Source organism: Fundulus heteroclitus, chromosome 14, assembly GCF_011125445.2.
Source record: "Fundulus heteroclitus isolate FHET01 chromosome 14, MU-UCD_Fhet_4.1, whole genome shotgun sequence".
Classification (NCBI taxonomy): Eukaryota; Metazoa; Chordata; class Actinopteri; order Cyprinodontiformes; family Fundulidae; genus Fundulus; species Fundulus heteroclitus.
Window position 1 is genome coordinate 29,059,117 of NC_046374.1, and position 19,743 is coordinate 29,078,859.

The 19,743-nt window shown below is 39.6% G+C and overlaps 1 protein-coding gene across 2 annotated transcripts in view; it reads right to left on the reverse strand.

Annotated features, from left to right (window-relative positions):
* Window positions 1-19,743, reverse strand: part of chrnb1 (cholinergic receptor, nicotinic, beta 1 (muscle)) — a 39,183-nt gene that overhangs the window by 11,511 nt on the left and 7,929 nt on the right. The window contains exons 3-8 of one of the 2 annotated variants that reach the window (XM_012854222.3): window positions 14,789-14,833; window positions 14,239-14,348; window positions 6,717-6,825; window positions 6,478-6,622; window positions 6,024-6,209; window positions 3,133-3,356 (exon numbers count right to left, since the gene is read on the reverse strand). In XM_012854222.3, the coding sequence (XP_012709676.2) occupies window positions 3,133-3,356; window positions 6,024-6,209; window positions 6,478-6,622; window positions 6,717-6,825; window positions 14,239-14,348; window positions 14,789-14,833 (819 nt within the window). The remainder of the gene's footprint in view (window positions 1-3,132; window positions 3,357-6,023; window positions 6,210-6,477; window positions 6,623-6,716; window positions 6,826-14,238; window positions 14,349-14,788; window positions 14,834-19,743) is intronic. The other variant, XM_021311534.2, reaches the window with a different exon arrangement.

The following is a 19,743-nucleotide window of genomic DNA, read 5'->3' on the forward strand; positions in this document are numbered from 1 at the left end:
AATAATAATACCCCACTGGCAATGAATAAGCAAGATGACATTTTATAAGGGGTGAAAGACCAAGAATTAAACATTATCAACTTAGATATGTTAAGAAATCAATGTAGGGCCACAACTTGGCATCCTGAGATCTTTCTGTTTCACTCCCTGCTAATTCACATGTAGAAACAAACATGACCTAAAGAGGTTTCTCTTGAACAGTGGAGGGTCAATGAAACACTAGATTGGGAACAACACTGTGGATTTTGATCACTCAGAACTGGACCATGTTTTTCGTACGATTAAAGCAGCTTCCTAATTGATGACCCAAAAGTACTGGTACGTATTTAGCTCCATGCAGTTGTTGCTCTCTACGCCTGCCGTGTTAGTTTAAGTGAATGGCCACATCTTGGTGGGTTTGCAGTTGTGTTACTCTTTCTATTCCACAATATTGAATTGAATAGAGATCTGAGAGATGGAATATAGCTTTATAATCTAATTATGTTTTGAACTTCTCAACTTTCGCCCCGACCTGTCTGCTGTGTTCATAGGTCACAAAAGGCTTTCCAACATTAATAGCTTCTGTCAACTTGACTGTCTTAACTTGACTTTATTAATTATTTTCTTGGTTCAAGTCTGAAAGATTAATCAAAAATAATGTCTGCCATGTAGTTGTGCCTATTCTAAACATTATGACTGTATGCACTGTTGAAAATAAAAGATATGAAATCAGTTTTGATAATAACTAATGTTTTAAAGGCCAAATTTTTTATTTGAACTTGAACATAAATATTCCAGCTATCAGTAATTGGCTCTTTACAGGCCAATCAAATTTCAGCAAGAAGTAGCATCCCTCTTACCCTACACTTAAAACTGTTCATGTTCCTTGGATACTTGATTGATGGGAGTGATAGAATAAAACATGCAGCTCAGTCTCACCAGAAGAAAATCTAATGTTATTTTTTATGGCGCATAGATTGAGAGGAGGCATCTTGGTGTAACGGCATCGACTCCTCTCATTTCATTTCAAAGGTTGTTAATACAAATTATGTTTTTAAAATCCACTGGAGTGTTGTCCTTCCTGCTCTTTTATGGCATCCATTAGATTTCCTACAGCCTGAACCACAATAAGGTGTCAAAGCAGTAGAGTAAACCACCCACTGGAGAGCACTACTTCATACTGTATATAAGGACATTATTCTCCAACAGTAGCGGCAGTAACTCAGATTATGTCGTATTTTGACATGTTTGTGCCTCTCCTCAGAGCTGAATCTCTCACTGTGAGACCTGAGGTAGATTATCTTATCTCCTCAGTCTAAATCACCGGCAGCGCTGGACTGAGATAACTCAGAGACATTACAGTAGGAACCAAAAGGCTTTAGGAAGCCACTATAAAGATGTCTGCTGATAGGCTTTCTTGTCTCCTTTTAAAGCGGGCCGGATCAAAAGTTTTTCAGTCTCTCTAAAGTTGTTAGAGTTTGGCTCCTTTCTATTAATTTCTAGTCTGGTATCCAATCATGAGATCAGATTGTGTGTCTCTACTCCTTTAAGACTGTTGTAGTGCAATTGCCTCAAACTGCTTCTGGTTTTTAAAGGCTGGTTTATGCTTGACGCAGCTACGTTCGACGCAGAAATGAGACGCGTGGACACAATGTCTGCAGCATTTATGCTCCGTGCAGTTTTTCCTCCAAAGCAGCACTATTCTCCTAGACTCTAGAGGGCAGTGTTGTGCGCCGGGCAGAGTGCCGCGTTAGCCAAAATTACATAATATGACTGCCTGGTTTTCACAGATGTGTCAAGCATAGATCAGGCTTAATGCAGCTGTGGGGCCTGTTGATGCATATTGAACACGTACCAAGGATCGCAATACAAAGACTTGGCTGCCATGATTTTACGACACCAAGTCTTATTATATAATAAATGTAATGCTGGAGTAGGATGAATGGTACAGAAACGTATTATTTATTCAAGTTTTAAAGCTTTAAAATAAAATAAAATCTACATGCCTGACACTGGATAATTTGTTTACTTACTGTTCTGCCCTATTATAATCAATGTTTTGCTTTACATTATACAAATATGTATTTCTATATTTGTGCTGCATTGAATTTAACAACCTCTACTTCATTTATAATATGTTTGACAGAAAAATAAGATTAGGTAGCCTTAAAAAACTGGTGGGCTATGCTTGAAAGTATAACTTTAAGACAGGAAAAAACAAGAAATAAAACCTCTGAGCTCTCAGTGAACTGCTCTTTAGGACTCAATCTGTGGTGCTAAAATATCATTTATGTCTCTCCAACTGTGTTCTCTGACTTTGAAGGAAATAGTAAAAAAATATATAAATACTTTCTCAATATTCTGGGATTTAGCGAATAGAAATCCATTTCAGGAAACCTGCCTGACCTAAACCAAGAAACGTTTAGTCTGATTTAAAGTTAGACAAAAATGGTTGCGTCTTTTTTTGTGCAGTGAATGTAAACATATGGCTTCAATTGTATTTGGATCTGTATGTCTAATAAAGACAAAAATAAGGTGTCAACCATACATTTGCTTTTAGCGAATACCTTGCCTGTAAAACTTTACTTCCTCCAAACTCAGTGATCTTCTGGAAAGTAGGAGTGAAACGAGCAGACCATATAAAGGCCATCTCCTCCAGCTCAGCTCCATTAGACCGTACGCCAGTGCTGAGGTGCAATACGAGGCGAATGCTCTCTGAAATGGTGCCATACCAACACACAGAGCTGTAAATGGCTTCCCATAATGTACAGCGAGGGCAACAACTGCTGATGGAGGTTAATGGTACGGGATGACATTTACATTGCCGGCTCTGTCAACAATAGCTGCCTCCTCAAACAGATTAGTGCTGAATTAACCACCAAATGCCTCATATTGGATGAGAAATTCTTGTCACCAACATACAGCCTCTATTAAATCTAAGCTTTAAAACATTTTAGATTAATTTAATGTGTCCTTTGTTACGGGTAGTTATATCAACCCAATATACTGCAATTACTTTCCAATAATGTCTACAAACATGGATTTATAACACTGAAACTCCCTCTAGTGGAGAATTGTGATACCTTCCAAGTCACCAGTTATGTTTGAAGGTTATAGTTTATGTGTTAGAAAGCCAACATCTGCACCGCTGACCTTGCGTACCCACATGGGCATCATGTGGGTGTTGGGCGAGCGGTGGTGCAGGTTGAGGACCACCACGCTCAGGATGACGGAGAAGGTGACCAGGATCATGGTGAACATGATGTAGTTGACAATGATGGGGACGCCCAGCGAGGTCTCGGGGATCTTGTCGGCCAGCAGCAGCAGGAAGACGGTGAGGGTGAGCAGCACGTTGATGGACAGACCCATCTTCTCTCCTGAAAAAAAGACAGAGAGAGAATAAAATAACGCAAGTTCACTTCTGGCTAAAAAAAATAGGTGAATATCAACTTATTTAAGGCCCGGAGTCAGTAAAAGAAAAATGAAAAGCTAAAAAAAAACAAGTATACCATTGCTGCTTCTTTACATTTTATGAAAATATCTTGAAGCACATGTTTTAATAGAGTAAATTCACTTGCTGGTGAAGATTCTCAATCATCCAGGTCATGGTCATTCCAAAAAAAGTTAAAAACAAAGCAACTGGACTTGTTTTCCGTAGTTGAAGACATTTCGCTTCCTCTCCAGAAAGCTTTCTCAATTAAAAAAGTCTGGAGTAATGTGGAGTAACAAGCTTTATACCATTGGCAAACAATGGCCTTGCAATGGCTTAGATAACATGCAAATTCAACAGAAACAGGTCCTCCCCTTAGTAATGGGCAGTCGTTAAAGCCATTAAGCCAGCAGATTGAACCGAAACTGGTCCACTCCTCTGTAATGAGGAGTCGTTAGGGTTGTTATTGGCTTGGCTTAAAGGAACGATGTTTTGATCACCCATATGAGGGTGATAGTTAAGGTGATGATTGGCCGGAATTAATCCTATAGCTGTATTGTAAGTTTTTGAGAGTCGAAACCTAAGGCCTCCTCCTAAACTTTAGGTTGTTTTTTTCTCTCTTAACTTAGATGGCTTCCTTCACACCCCTTTCAAACCATCTGTCTTCTTGTGGACATTTTGGTCCTCAAAAGAGTGTCCTTTGTCCTTAAGGTGTAGGTGGACAGCAGAGTCTTGACCTGAGGAGGTAACTCTCCTGTGTTGAGCCATACGTCTGTGGAGAGGTTGTTTGGTTTCTCCAATATAAAGGTCAGAACACCTGTTTCGGTTGAAATTGCATGTTGTCTAAGCCATTACAAGGCCTTTGTTAGGCAGCAGTATAAAGCTTGGTACTGCACATTACTCCAGACTTTTTGAATTGGGAAAGCTTCTTGGAGAGGAAGCGAAACATCTTCAACTACGGAAAACAAGTCCAGTTGCTTTGTTTTTTACTTTTTTTGGAAATCAAATTCACTTGATTAACTTAACTTTATCACTGTCACCACCTCTATAACGGCAGAAATTTCCCTAGTTTGCTGGTCTGGAGCACACAGAAAAACCTGATCAATGAGCTGTTGCTGCCCAACAGTCTGAAGAGTTATACAGCTGTTTTGAACCAATTTGAAGTCTCTTCCTCTAGACACCTGAATCGATGTGGTTTGGACAGAACATAGCAGCACAAACACCTCATAGCATCTGTGAAACATGGTGGCAGAGTTATGATGATATGGGCTTTTGTTTTGGTCGCCACTAAACCTTCCTGTAGTTATTGAGTTGAACTCTTTATTAAACGAGACAAATGTGGGGGGAATTATTGTTAGACAGCTACAGCTGGTCAAAACTGGGTCATTAGCAGGACAGTGATCACAAACAAAGCAAGAAAATTTTAAACTGAATGGCCAAAATTGAAAAGAATCAATACGTTAGAATTGGTTCAGTCTGATTGAAATTCCTTGGTGAGACCTTGACATAGTCATGTAGAAACAAATATATGTAAACGTCAGTGAAATGAAGCAATGTCCCGAGGAGTGGTGGGCCAAAATTATTCCACAATGACGAGGGAGACTGATGTTAATACAGAAAACGACTACTTGTTCTCATTATGGAGGATCTAAAGGAGGCTTTAAACCTGCTGGACAACGGGATCTACTTAGTTTTTCACCCAGCTTTTCTATTTTGTGTTCATCCATCCATTTTACATTATGAAGCTTTGTAATGTGTTGTGTATTTTTGTTCACTTTAGATTACACTTAAATGATTTCAGAACCTGGTAATGACCAGCTAACTTTTTTGGTCTCCTGATAAATCAAATCTTAAACTGAAATTGTGTTTTCCATTATTGCGTATCGTTCATTTCTCGTGCAGATGCATTTTTATGTCAGCGGGAGGCATAGTTTTTCCATTAGTAATGTGAAAATGTTGCATTTTTAATGCTATAACTCCTAATGTATTATTTTTGATACAAATATTACTTGAACCTCTACCTCATCAGCAAATTCAGCATTTTTCTTACAAATTAATGTATTTTACACACCCTATATAAAAATGCATAAAACATGAGGAAAAAATTTTTTTTGGTCTAATGTATCAATAGCGATACAAAGAAATTTTGAAAGCCTGATGTTTTATCATTTTTTTTTAACCAAAAACAATATAATTTTTTTAAAAATGTGATGTTTTCTCACATTTACCTGTATCAGGCTGTAAATGGATAAATTAATTGTGACATGTTTATTCTGCACCCTGGAAAGGTTTTGCGTAAGATTAAGACATTTCTTTCAAAATCATGTGAGGACTCTCGCCATTGTAACACAGAAGAGGTGCTTCAAGCGCCAACATGGACTGAGTGGACATAACCATGTGCTATTAATAACATGTAAGGTGTGACATAGAATAAGCATGTCTCTGATTTATTTGCTGCAGAGATTCGGCTATTGTCCAGTTTGTTTACTTTAAACCCTCCCAAAGAAATGAAAAAGAAAAAAAAACGTGACTGACTTCTGTACTAAATAAATGTAGAGCTGCTGATCTCCAGCTAATAGTAGAGTGATTTAAATTCCTTTTGCAAAGTGTCTACCTGCATCGGGAGGCAGGTAGAAGTTGAATATGGCGATGATTGTGATAAGTATGCAGGGGATGATGATGTTGATGATGTAATACAGCGGCTTCCTCTCTATGATCAGGTAGAAAGTCATTTCTTCGTACATGTCGTCGTTCATGTTCTTCCTGCTTGGTCTGTGTCTGATGTACCACTCGCCGCTCTCTGGAGACGCATTAAAACGAGATTATTTCAATTTAGCGGAACAGCTTGGAAATCTTGCAATTGTGTCAGCAGACAATCTATTAATTCTGTAAAGCAAGTAATCAACTTGGCAAAGAAAAGACCAAAATCTGCTGACCACAAGGGACTAAGAAAAAAAAAAACAATCCAACTAGAGGGAAAAATACCTTGAAAAAAGCTTTTAATATTAATGTATCAGAGACATAATTGGCTTTTTAGGCGAACATTTAAAACGTGGTTTGAAGCTCACCACTGAAGCCGCCATCTAGCTGGATCTCCCTGATCTCCTTGCCTCTGGCGTCTCTTGCATACTGCAGGTCGATCTCTGTTAAATCATACGTGTAGGAGCGAAACTGCATGGAGCAATTCTGCCAGTCGAAGGGAAAATATGTAACCTGTAATGAATCCCAATCAAAAGGTGAGTAATTTACCAAACCAAAAGGGAAAACCATCATAGGAGAAACACACAAAAAAACAAAATCTGTCCACCTTGACTCCACAAGAGCTGCAGTAGAGAGCAGGGGGTGTCCACGTCACCCTGCCATTACTGTAAACCTGAACATGGACTTGAAGGGCCACATCGAACACGCCGTCATTACTGCAAACAGAGACGTAGAGGGAACATGAATAAAAAAGTTCTTGCTTTTACATTTTCATGTTTAAATTTAACAGATGTTTATGTTCAAAGTTACTTGCTTTTGTGGACCAACAGATTCAGATTAATCATGAATCCTGGCTTGCTGGAGAAAACCCATTCAAGGGGAGAGAGAGAGCACTTTTTTCAAGGTTCTTAAAATACATTTAGTCTTAAATATTTTCTTAAATTGATCCACAGCTACAGGTGAACTTGTTGCTTTGAACAATACCTAACCCTATTTCCTGATTGTGTGTTGCCTATCTTGTACCTGTAAACCTTACAAGCAAGAGACAAATCATATTTAGTTACAGTAAGCTTTTCAGTCGTCAAAGTGAGTACAAAATGTTTTGATACATTGTTAGTAGAAATTTTTTCATGGCAGATGGCTCCACCTAATATGAGACAGAGGCAAGACAAAGACTTTTAGGTAGGCAAAGTTAGCTGTGATTGCTATGACTGTTTAAAGAAAATCTGCCTAGGAAACCTTGTAGCAAGCTAACCTTTGACAAGGATATAGAGTAACTGGTTGCACAGGTGTGCTAAATTACAATACAGAGAAAAAGTGCACAGCTAAGTCATTTAGATGAACCCTAATTCTGATTAGCTGTTAGCTGTTCTTTAGTTGGTAGCTTTACTCTGCAATGCTGTTGGCTTAACTTCGGATAGCTGTTAGCTTAATGCTACATAGCTGTTTACTTTTAGTAAAAGCAGCTATTAGCCTGCTGTTTAACTCTGAGTATGTTTCATCTTCACTGTTTTTCACAGTTTGGTAAATAATGCTTGACTCTGATTAGCTGTTAGCTGTTCTTTAGTTGGTAGCTTTACTCTGCAATGCTGTTGGCTTAACTTCGGATAGCTGTTAGCTTAATGCTACATAGCTGTTTACTTTTAGTAAAAGCAGCTATTAGCCTGTTGTTTAACTCTGAGTATGTTTCATCTTCACTGTTTTTCACAGTTTGGTAAATAATGCTTGACTCTGATTAGCTCTAGCTGTTAGCTGTTCTTTAGTTGTTAGCTTTACGCTGCAATGCTGTACGCTTAGCTAAAGTCAAAATATAGTGTAACTCTGAATAGCTTTAAGCTTCACAAGAAATAGTTTTCCTTATTCTGTTCATAACTACTCCAAATAACGCCCAGTTAAAAAAAAACTAAATATCAGAAACAGATGGATCATTAAAACACACACGCACACATCTGTCCTTTGTTTTCACAAAATTAAACCCGCTATATGTGGACCTCCCTAGAAGCTGTTGCAGTTAATTATTATTATTTTATTTTTTTTGCTTATCTAACAGTTTGTGAAGTTTTCAGTTTACAGTTTATGCTGTTTCCATATGCACATGTTAGATCCAGCCTCATTCTGACCTAACGTTAAAGCATTTTATTTGGCATGAGTAGTATAGACCAAACATTAGCTAAGCACTTAGATGGGCCAGTACTGGATCATGTACACAAAGCTTTGTTGGCAGATGGTCTTACAGACATCAAGTTAATTAGAGACTGATTTAACCTACTCACAGTGCACTGTTAAAGGTTTTTATGATGCAAGTAATTGAAGAGACTTGTGTCCCTAACGTTAGCCCAAATAAAACCCCACAGTCTGTGAGGGTTATGCTGTAATGAGCAGTATCGATTAGATCATCCATATTGGGAAGTACCACGAGGCTTGAGTTGTTGTAGATATTTGCACGTTAATGTTTGCGGTTCCAAATGAAAGCCCCTCACTCTGAAGTTGCTGAACAGAGCCATCAGCCTTGTTATTAGGGAAGCCATGCTGCTTAATTGACTATAAAGTGTTGATAAAGGGAATAGTGAGGATATTTACACTGATGTTAATTGGGACATGCACATGTTGGGATATTGTGTGTCTAATTCAATGCGTTCGTCTGACGTTTTTTCCACCAAATGGACGCTATAATGTGACTCCTCTTTAGCTGATGTCTTCTGGTTATGTCATTGTTATTTTCTGATTTCAAGTATCACATTGAGTTTTGTCTTGGCACTGTCCCATAGGCAAAATATACATTAAAGCTCAAATGTGTCATATTTTAGTGTAAGCAAAAACATAAATTCATCTTAATCAAGCTTTCTGTCATTTTTCAAAGCAGGTAAGTCGTTTTAAAACACTTTGCTGACACTAAAAGAGCCTTTGGAGCCATACCCGTCTAAATAAACATAATTACCAGATATTTATTAGGTTGCCCTTTGAGATTAGTAAACTGCCCGTGCAAATTCTCAGTTATCGCAACAGAAAACAGGCTTAACTCAGAGGCAACCGGACTTTTGTTCAGTTTTTTCTGAAAAAGTTTCGACAACTATCCAGGAGTCTTTGTCAGTCCTGGTGGCTCACACTTGACCAACCTGCAGTTGGACAAGTATTGGTATAAGCATAAAGCATAGTATAAGTATTAGTAAAGTATTTTTGAATTTGAAAGAATTGAATTTTAATCAAATATGGATGATAATGTAGGATATGTAACAGCCAAGCTGGGTCACCAATTGTATCAAAGAGAAATAAAGTGTTTTATTACCAAAAAAGACCTTGCATAACAGGAATATGCGTAACTGATAGAACAAAGAACTGTAGAAAGCGATGGAGTGAGCACTACTTTCCCCAAATATCTTTCATTGCAGGGAAATTAGATAAGATCTATAAAGAGCAGACAGTGTATCGGTAGGACAATGTGTGTTTTTTTTCTGTGTATTTTATTTTTTTCTGTGGGCTTTGTCTGTACAAAATATTTGCAGATCAATCTCTTAGTAAATAATTTTAAAAAGTCTGTTCAGATCTCTATGAGCAAGTAGCTTTTTTTTTTTTTTTTACCGTTTCCAGTCTGGGTTTTAAAGATTGCACTTCACTGACACGGCTCCTTCGAAGGTTTATGATTATCTTTTAATGGCTTCTGATGCAAAAAATTGTTCCATAATAATTTAACTTGATCTTATAGCAGCCTATGAAATCATTGACACTAACATTTTAATGAATAGGCTGGGTTTTTTTAGCAGGTATTTCTGGTTCTGCACTAAATTGATTTTCGCCTTATTTATCTGGGAGGACTTTTTTTCTGTTATGGTAAACAAGTTCCCTTTGAAGATCACCTCTCTAATTTGTGGTGTTCCAGAGGGGTCAGTTTTGGGTTCATTAGTATTTGCTTTTAAATGCTTTCTTTAGCTGACATCATTCAATATTATAAAGACATTTCTCATCACTTTTATGCAGATGATATTCAACTGCTAATGTCTTTTAAGCCTCATCAGCTGGATATGTGTCTTCAGCATAAACGTATTTTAAAAACCAGAAAGACAGAAAAAAAATCAGTATGGCTCCTCCAAAACTACATACAAAAATCAGTAGATCTTGTTTTTCTTTTCTTTTTTGTCCAACTCTAAGTCCACCATTTGAAATATTGCTATAATATTCAACTCTTCTCTGGGTTTGATTTGCAGGTAAAAACTCTGTTTCATTCATGCTTCTTTTACTTAAGGCACATTTCCAAACTGCAACAAATGGTCTCTTCAACTGAACTGGAAATATTATCCGTGTATTTATGTAATCTTTTTTAGGATATTGCAATGCCCTGTTTACTAGTTTTCTACACCTCCAAAGAGTACAAAATGCGGTAGCTAGATTACTTACATGTTCCAGCAAGCAAGCTCATATGTATACTCTTTATATTTGGATAACAATAGATTTTAAAAGTTTTAAAAGTATCACGCCAACATAAAAACACCCAGGTCCCAGATTCCTTATCTAAATTTGATGCGCCCGCTGTCTTCATGCAGTCCGTCCGTCCGTCCGTCCGTCTTCCCCGCTTATACGGGGTCGGGTCGCGGGGGTAGCAGCTTCAGTAGGGAGGCCCAGACGTCCCTCTCCCCGGCCACTTGGGCCAGCTCCTCAGGAGGAATCCCAAGGCGTTCCCAGGCCAGCCGGGAGACATAGTCCCTCCAGCATGTCCTGGGTCTTCCCCTGGGTCTCCTCCCGGTGGGACGTGCCCGGAACACCTCTCCAGGGAGGAGTCCAGGAGGCATCCTGACCAGATGCCCGAGCCACCTCAACTGGCTCCTCTCGACGTGGAGGAGCAGCGGCTCTACTCTGAGTCCTCCCCGGATGACTGAGCTCCTCACCCTATCTCTAAGGGAGAGCCCAGACACACTACGGAGAAAACTCATTTCAGCCGCTTGTATCCGGGATCTCGTTCTTTCGGTCACGACCCAAAGCTCGTGACCATAGATGAGGGTAGGAACGTAGATCGACCGGTAAATCGAGAGCTTCGCCTTTTGGCTCAGCTCTCTCTTCACCACAACGGATCGGTACAGCGACCGCTTCACAGCAGACGCTGCACCAATCCGCCTGTCGATCTCCCGCTCCATCTTCCCCTCATTCGTGAACAAGACCCCAAGATACTTGAACTCCTCCACTAGGGGCAGCACATCCTCCCCAACCCGGAGAAGGCACTCTACCCTTTTCCGGTTCAAGACCATGGTCTTGGATTTGGAGGCACTGATTTTCATCCCGGCCGCTTCGCACTCGGCTGCGAACCGCTCCAGTGAGAGCTGTAGATCACGCCATGATGAAGCCAATAGGACCACGTCATCCGCAAATAGCAGAGACGCAATCCTAAGGCCACCAAAACGGATCCCCTCAACACCTTGGCTGCGCCTAGAAATTTTGTCCATACAAGTTATGAACAGAATCAGTGACAAAGGGCAACCTTGGCGGAGTCCAACTCTCACCGGAAACGAGTCCGACTTACTGCCGGCAATGCGGACCAGACTCTGACACCGGTCGTACAGAGACCTGACAGCCCTTATTAAAGGGTCCGGTACTCCATACTCCCGGAGTACCCCCCACAGGATCCCTCGAGGGACACGGTCGAATGCCTTCTACATGCAGATCCTCTGAATCTTCTAGTTGCTCGACAGTCCAGACGGAAGACCAAAGGGGACCGAGTCTTTCAGTCTGCGGCTCCAAGGCTGTGGAAAAGTCTCCACAGTTACGTATTGTTAACTCTGTGGGCTCTTAAAATACAGTTAAATACTGTCTTGTTTAAACAGGCTTTTTGTTGAATGTTTATTTACATTGTGTGTTTTGATGTGTGTTATTTTCCTTTTTACTAGGAGTTAATTTTAATAGTTATTTTTCTTTGTGATGCTTTTGTTTGTGAAAGGTGCTTAACAAATACACTTTAGTCATTAATGTTTCCTCTGTGGGTTTTAACCCCATTATTTAGCTACAGATATTTTTTTTACCAGTGCCTGAGCCAAAGACACTCACCTCGTGTAGCAGCTTAAAGTGACTTTGTAGGTGTGAACAATTTTACTGATTGTAACAGGCTGTTTCCATTCGGTGCTGCTGTATTTTACACAATCACTGCACAGCTCGCTGTTATACAAGTATTCTGACAACAGTTCTCAGAAAAAAAGTACTCCCAATATTGTTTATCATTGTAATGATGCTGGTCAGAATTGGAGCCTAAATTTCAAAGTCTGATTATCAGGCTGCACAGTATTATGTGAATATATCATCATACAAATGTCATTTTGTTCAGACTACAGAGAACTGTTTGGAGTGCAATAATTGTTGGCTAATATAGTACAATTGTTGTAATCTGGCACCTTACATGCCAATGTAATATGTAGCCAACTGGACAGAGTCTAACAGCAAGTGACGGTCACACTGCATAGTATAAGTATTAGTAAAGTATTTTTGAATTTGAATTAATTGAATTTTAATCGAATATGGATGATAATGTAGGCAATGTAACAGCCAAGCTGGGTCACCAATTGTATAAAGAGAAATAAAGTGTTTTATTACAAAAAAAGACCTTGCATAACAGGAATATGCGCAACTGATAGAACAAAGAACTGTAGAAAGGGATAAAGTGAGCACTACTTTCCCCAAATATCTTTCAATGCAGGGAAATTAGATAAGTTCTATAAAGAGCATAAAGTGTATAGGTAGGAGAAGGTGTGTTTTTTTTCTGTGTATTTTATTTTTTCTGTGGGCTTTGTCTGTACAAAATATTTGCAGATCAATCTCTTATTAAATTATTTTAAAAATTAGTAAAATGTCTGTTCCGATCTCTATAAGCAAGTAACTTTTTTTTTTTTTACCATTTCCAGTCTGCAACTGGACAGAGTCTCACAGCAAGTGATGGTCACACTGGACAGGAATGGCATTGCTTAAAATGCTAAGGGTCACAGAGCTTAAAGGCTTCTTTATGCTTGATGCACATAAATGGAAATGAGACATGTGGACATGTCTGCAGCATTGATGCTCCATGGCACTTTTCCTCTGAAGTGGCACTGTTCTCCTAGACTCTAGAGGGCAGCATTGTGCTCCTACACCAAGTGTACTATACTTCACTACATGTAGAAGTAGAAACCAGTTTTTTTTTTCAACATTTAAGCCTCTAACTTTCTCCCAAGAATGATGGATGTCCAGGAATTGTTAACAATTTGTTGATCACGGTGATCTTTATGGGCCGAATCATAAAGATGTCTATATTTCTGAACCTCCGCCAGAAGTAGCGCTTGCTTGTCCGCCATCTTTTTCTGTGCGGGACGATGCGTGTCATTAGACAATTTCCCTCCTGCAAGGCCGAAGGTTTCTTCCTGCGCAGAGCGGAAACCTTTGGCCTTACAGAGGGGCATGTTAGCCAAAATGATGTAATATGGCTGTGCAGACCTCGCGGATGCATCAAGCATAAACCAGGCTTGGGAAGCACAGAGGAGAAAGAGAGGAAGAATAATATAGGCCTATATTGCAACTGATATCCTCATCTCAATATTTACCAATATTGTTGTCATTGTAAGAGTCCCACGATCTTCATGCTAACCGAAAAGTAATTTCATGAATAACAATTCTGGTCACGAGTGGTCATTTGCCACATGAAGTACATGTTGACTGGATCGACAGAGAACTTTTAAATCCTTGGGAAGGGATGCTGGAAGTGGTGCTGGTTAGTTAAGTATCCTAGCTAATTCACTTTGATGACATTTTTCCAGAATTCATCTGAGCTGGAGTCGTTCTATCACATCTAATTTTTCTCAGGCGTCTCTTGTCTCCTACGTTGATGCTCGACTTTGGTATTCCTTATGTCACATAATCTCTTCTAGGCAATGTTCGGTTGTGTGCTTGGCTGCTTCGAGCTCATTTCATTCCTCTGACATGAAAATTACTGTAATGAATTAATTTATCAGCTACATACCACAAGGCAATTGAAAAGAAAAAAAAAGTTGTAAAGATCATATCTATCCTTTACGATGAAAAATGGTACAAAGAAGCACCTGGGGACCGTTCAGACTCAGAGCACTATATACATGAAACTTGGTAGCATTGAGCAGTTCCTACTGTCACCGTTAGCTGCTTACTTATTGATGAGAACAATGTCAGGAAGCCACATCTTTCCAGAGGGGATACGCAGCACCTCAATCCCCTCATGCTCCTTGGGTTTCCATGTGAGCCGATAATCCGTCCATTCCTGTTATGAGAGTTTAGTTTTTGGTGTTTAGGAAAAAAAAGAGACAGGAGAAAGAGAAACAGCAAAGGACAGCAGGCAGAAACTTTGCTCACTCAGTACAAATCTAAAGCAATTTGTCATTTCATCAGTTTTTCCTCCCTTTTCGTTTTTTTTCCCCCCACAACTTTAATTAGAGTCCCCAGGGATGATTTTCTTTGCATTTGCATAAAAATAACAGCATTTGCATATGCTTTCATTCTGCTTGAAATTCTCCAAATGCTCTGTTGTCTGCGCTGTGCGGATCAGTAGAGAACGCGCTGAGCTGAACACGGAGAAGACCGTGAAAGATTTATTTTTGTTTTTAAGACGATCAGAAGCAGAAGTTATGCACCTCCAGATTAATGAGTGTTGCTGAATCCTTTAGACTGAGGCCAACAGATCTGAACAGCGAACACACTTACCAGATTCATGACAACAATTGTGCTCATTTCCTCATTTTTCATATTCTGAAAGGAAACACAAAACAGCATGTTAACAAAGGCCGACGTGATTCTTTTTGAAGTAATTTCACTGCAGAAAGGGAACTAAACGTAAGTGAAATTTTCTTGAAATTAGTGTATTTATCGTTGACTTGAGCAGCAAAATAAGACTATTTGCCAATGGAATAAGAGTTTTGCACTTAAAATAAGAACAATCCATCATCTTATATATAGAATATCTAATTATCTTATTTTAGAGGTAAAAATATACATTCCACTAGCAAATAGTCTTATTTAGCTGCTCAAATCAAGTAAAATATACAAATTTCAAGAACATTTTACTTTTAGTTCCCCTTTTGCAGTGTTTAAGGTTTATGTATGAAATCAATCAATCAATCAATCAATCAATTTTATTAGTCAACTGCAATTTGCATTACAATCGAAATTTCAGTTCCAGTACAACCGTCCATCACATACACTTAACAAACATTTTGGGGGAACGATTGACTGAGGCCTTGCGTTGCCAGGAACACACACAGTCGGCCGCTGCTACATGAGCGCTAGCCGTGAGGTGCGTTCCCCAAACTGCCCCAGACCCCGCTTTACACGGGGTCCCTAGGCGCTGCCTTGAGATCTGTTGAAAAAAGATTTACACTGGGCTAGTGGAGGAGAGAAAAAAGACAGGTGCTGCACAATTTGTGTTTCCACACAAAATGTGAAGCATCCGACAAAAAAACCTCATTTGCACAAAAAGCACAATCAATGACGAGACACATATATGCAGAAGGTAAACATTTGAGTTCTGGTCGGGTAAAGTCATCTGTATTTGTGAGCATATGTGTGTCTGGGTGCATGTTGTGTGGAAATCTGTATGTCCATGAAGGCCGTCCTCCGGCAGGCAAGTGTCCTTGGTGGAAAGTCTTATCACTCTGCCGCTCCGGCTTGACTCCTCCACAGATGTCCGCAGGAATGTGGGGTAGCAGGGAATTTGTGCGATGTCGCCATAACAACCAGGGAGAATTTGATAGCGGGGAGTCCGATTTGAAGAAAACAGAATTTGTTATGAGAACAAGCTGACACCAACTTTTCTGTCAGCCTTAGAGTCTTTTCGCCGCTGGCTCCAGGATCCAATATTCCAATAATCCAATCGATGGGCTAGTAACGTTCACACTTCCAGGTTTTATCCCATCTCACCTCTGTACCACAACCGCGGTCAGCTTATCAAGCCGTCCGTTTTGTTCATTCAACGACCTCGTGATCGCGTCGACTGCCACTGGCAGTCTCATCAGGGCCATATTTACCGCCAGCAGCTTTTGAAGGTGTTGATACATTAAATATCCTCCAAAGCCAAAAATGAGGAATCCAAGTATCATAAATCCGAATAAGTAGACATCTTCGACGTCCTCAACAGAAAGAATTGAGAGGCACACCGTGGACCATTTCTGCCACGGGTCCAAGATGTATCCCGCAAAAAAAGTTCCGTCGGGACAGGCACGCTCCCCGGTCCTTTGCTTTCCAGTTGAAAAAATTTGATCAATAGCGTTGAGAGACCAGCTGACGAGATCCATAATTGCCTTAGAGCTTTCGGTTGCTATGAAGAAATGTCACAAAAGACACAAGACGAAGCAAATAGCAGGAGAATGGGGGCAGGGTAAAAGCAGATAAGGAGCTCTGGAGAGCTGAAGAAAAACCGACCGACCTCGAGGAGAGACAGAACAGAAAAAGATCATTGAAAACAACAGCATTTCAATGAAAGACCCCAAAACTGTTTGCTGATATCATCTGTTATCATTTTCAAAATGTATCTTTGTACATTATTTCTGTCTTGCACTAATGAAAGTTTATTTGTGTTTAAACTAACAGTTGAGTTTATCTATAGTTTTAAAACTACAAACAAAAGGTTGCAGTTTTAACACACAAAAAGTGTAAAATGTGTTGTAGGATTAAACATGTTTCTGGTTTGGTTATGTTGCAAATCACAAGGAAACTAAAGCATTAAATTGAGTGCTAAGAATGACAACATATTCTCCCAAAACAGTGACGATGGTTGTTTTGGGTCAGTTAACAGACAGAAAAATATAAAAAATCCAGTAAGAATGGCTCCAGTGTTAGTGTAGTTTCTAAAGGCACAAAACTAGTGTTTGCAAGGACTTTACAGCATATATCAAAAACTAAGTAAAAAAAAAAAAAAAACGTTTGACTCAGATCGGAAGGTTCAAATGAAACGGAAAAGGCTCTGCTTGCAAAGCTAATTGTGCCTATTGGCGTAGGCAGGGGCTCAGACAAGCATAATACTACTACTACTAATAATAATAATAATAATAATAATAGTAGCAACTCTTCCAACACTGTCTATTTTTGAAGTTATTTGCTGAACAGCAAATTGAAGTCTGACGTCTTAATCAAACTGAAATCATTCCCTCGCTCACTGAGGTACCGTTTTTATGTCTTTAACATTGAATGCATTGAATTGTGGGAGCGTTGCTTTATAATTCATGCCTTGACGGAGAAGACCTGTGGTTGCCTGAGCCTGACCCGCTATTTAAAACACAAAGAGGAATGTAAGCGAGACAGCTGGCTCGACACCCGGGGGGTGGCGGGGGGGGGGGGGTATGTGAACCGTCTCTCTCTCTGTAACACAAAACACATTTCTGCCATTACTCAGACTTCCTGTAACCGCTCACCTCCAGGTAGCCAGCTGACCACCTGTTAACAAAAAGTGTCTCACTTTCCATGATATGTAGTTTCCCTCCAGAGCCTAAAGAGTCGCCTCTGAGCTCCTGTCAGGAGTGAATCTGACCCTGACTGGAGGTGTTAGAGATTATGTCAGGGACTGGCTTCACCTGCTGCGTACACTGACATGTAGATGGACATTATACATGTTTAAATACCATAAAGGCGCCGGGGTACAACCACAGAAGCAGAGAAGGACTTGGTGTGTGTCATGATATATGATGCATGTGTCAGTATTATTTTCATTTATGTATGTAGTTGTTATTCTGCATCAAGTTGACTAAAACATATAGTCTTATATTATTCTTTTCTTTCCTGCCCAGGTTGTACAAACAGCTGTTTCAGAAATAAGAATTGGTGACTCAAGGTCAAACTTAAGTATTTAAGATCAAAGGTAGCTGATTAACAAAAAAAAAAAAAAAGACTGCAGCTGAAGTTGTAAACATTCAGAACAGTGAAGCAGCTGTCAGCGCATTGAAAGGGTTGAATTAAGAGTGTGCTGTGTGTATGTTAAGTTAAATTCTGTAGTTAATTAGGACTAAAGAACAATGCAAAGGGTCACTGCTGGGGCTTTGTTACGTGAACTCAAAGGGGTGAAACTTTAAACTGAAACTACAGCAGCATTATATTTACAGCTTCAGTAGGACGTTTTTTACAGTGTTAAAATTATCGCCCCCAGAGGAGGGAGAAGCTCTAAGAGCCGCCGGTGCAGAGCTTGAGGACAGGATGAAATCCTGCAGGAAGATTAGTGCAGTCATCCTCCTTCTGATTGTGTTAGTTATCTGAAAAAAAATCAAAGTCAACTCCACCATGAGTCCTTTGTTCTGCAAATAGTAAAACATTTTGTTGAAGAGCACATGTGGGGATGGTTTAGATCCAGAGAAGAGCGCTTCCCCAAGTTCTGCCCAAGGGCACTGACACGAGCACAGGGTGGGGCCCAACACCCTACAACCTATCCCAACAGGCCAGCTTGGGATAGAAAATTTAGATTAAAAATGTGGTAAAGTGGTTTAAAGATAAAAAAGAAAAAAGATTTTTGGACTCAGCACCATACTGTGGTCCTGACTGACCCGTGGTCCGTTCCCACAAAGCAGGAGGAGAGAAATGTCAACTAACCGTGATCCTATCAGAGGAGAATGGGTCATTGTGTGTCAGGATCTGGCCCAGAAGTTATTATTAGGCGTGTCTGTGGAAAATATCAAGGAGGACAGCAGAACGTGTGACTAACGTGGGCTTCAGGAGAACTTGAAAACTTAAAAATGAAGTAACAGGGTCTATGGAAGAAAGGTGAGGCATCACTGGGAACAAGATGTTTATGGCTGATGTACCAGCAGGTCATAGTTTTAGCAGGGTATCATCATAAAACGTGTTGTTGCATAGAACATAGTATACTAAAAAAAATTAGCATTAGAGACTTAACAGAGGCCCAATATTTAAAATCTGAACCTGTAGAATATTCGTGATGCATCAAGACATTCCGATGAGGTGAAAAACCAACGCGCGTCGACGTTGCTTTGTCTGTGTGCTTTTATTAAAGCAAGTTGATCTGTTTTTACTTCATTGCCTTCTGGTTAGTTATGAATCATTCACACTGGAGGGTGAGACATTAAGGAAAGCGATGAGAATATAAAATATTTAATTTCCGCAGAGGTGCAGTGACTGTGACACAAAGAGGGTTTAAACGCGTCTGGATATAAAACCAAACTCTTCTTTAAAATGCAGAAACACTTAACATTTTCTCCAACATAGCTGCATCCGTTAGAAGAGTATGAAGCGTAAAGATGCATAGCACACACATAATCATAATATAAACTGTTTATATAAATTGTTTGAGTGACTTCAGCTCTGACCTTTCTTTGCTCTCTGCTATTCAGTTTTAACTGAGTTGACTATGTAGATGGTTTTTGTGTGTTTAACCAGTCCTGCATTGTGATTTTGGGTCATTTACCCTGCTAAAAGATACCCGGATCATCCATTTCAACTTATCTTCCAGGGTCTATTTAAAATGTGCTGGTATTTGGAAAAGCTCATGTCATAGATATACTCCAATAAAACAGGAATCCATGCATTGCTAATCAAAACTTTCCATTTAAACCATTAAAGAACAAATTACAAACGTACTTGAATTAAATGTATTTTATGAGAATGGCTGGAGGTACAAAAAAAATGTGAACAAAAGCAATTTTGTATAAACATTTTCTTTC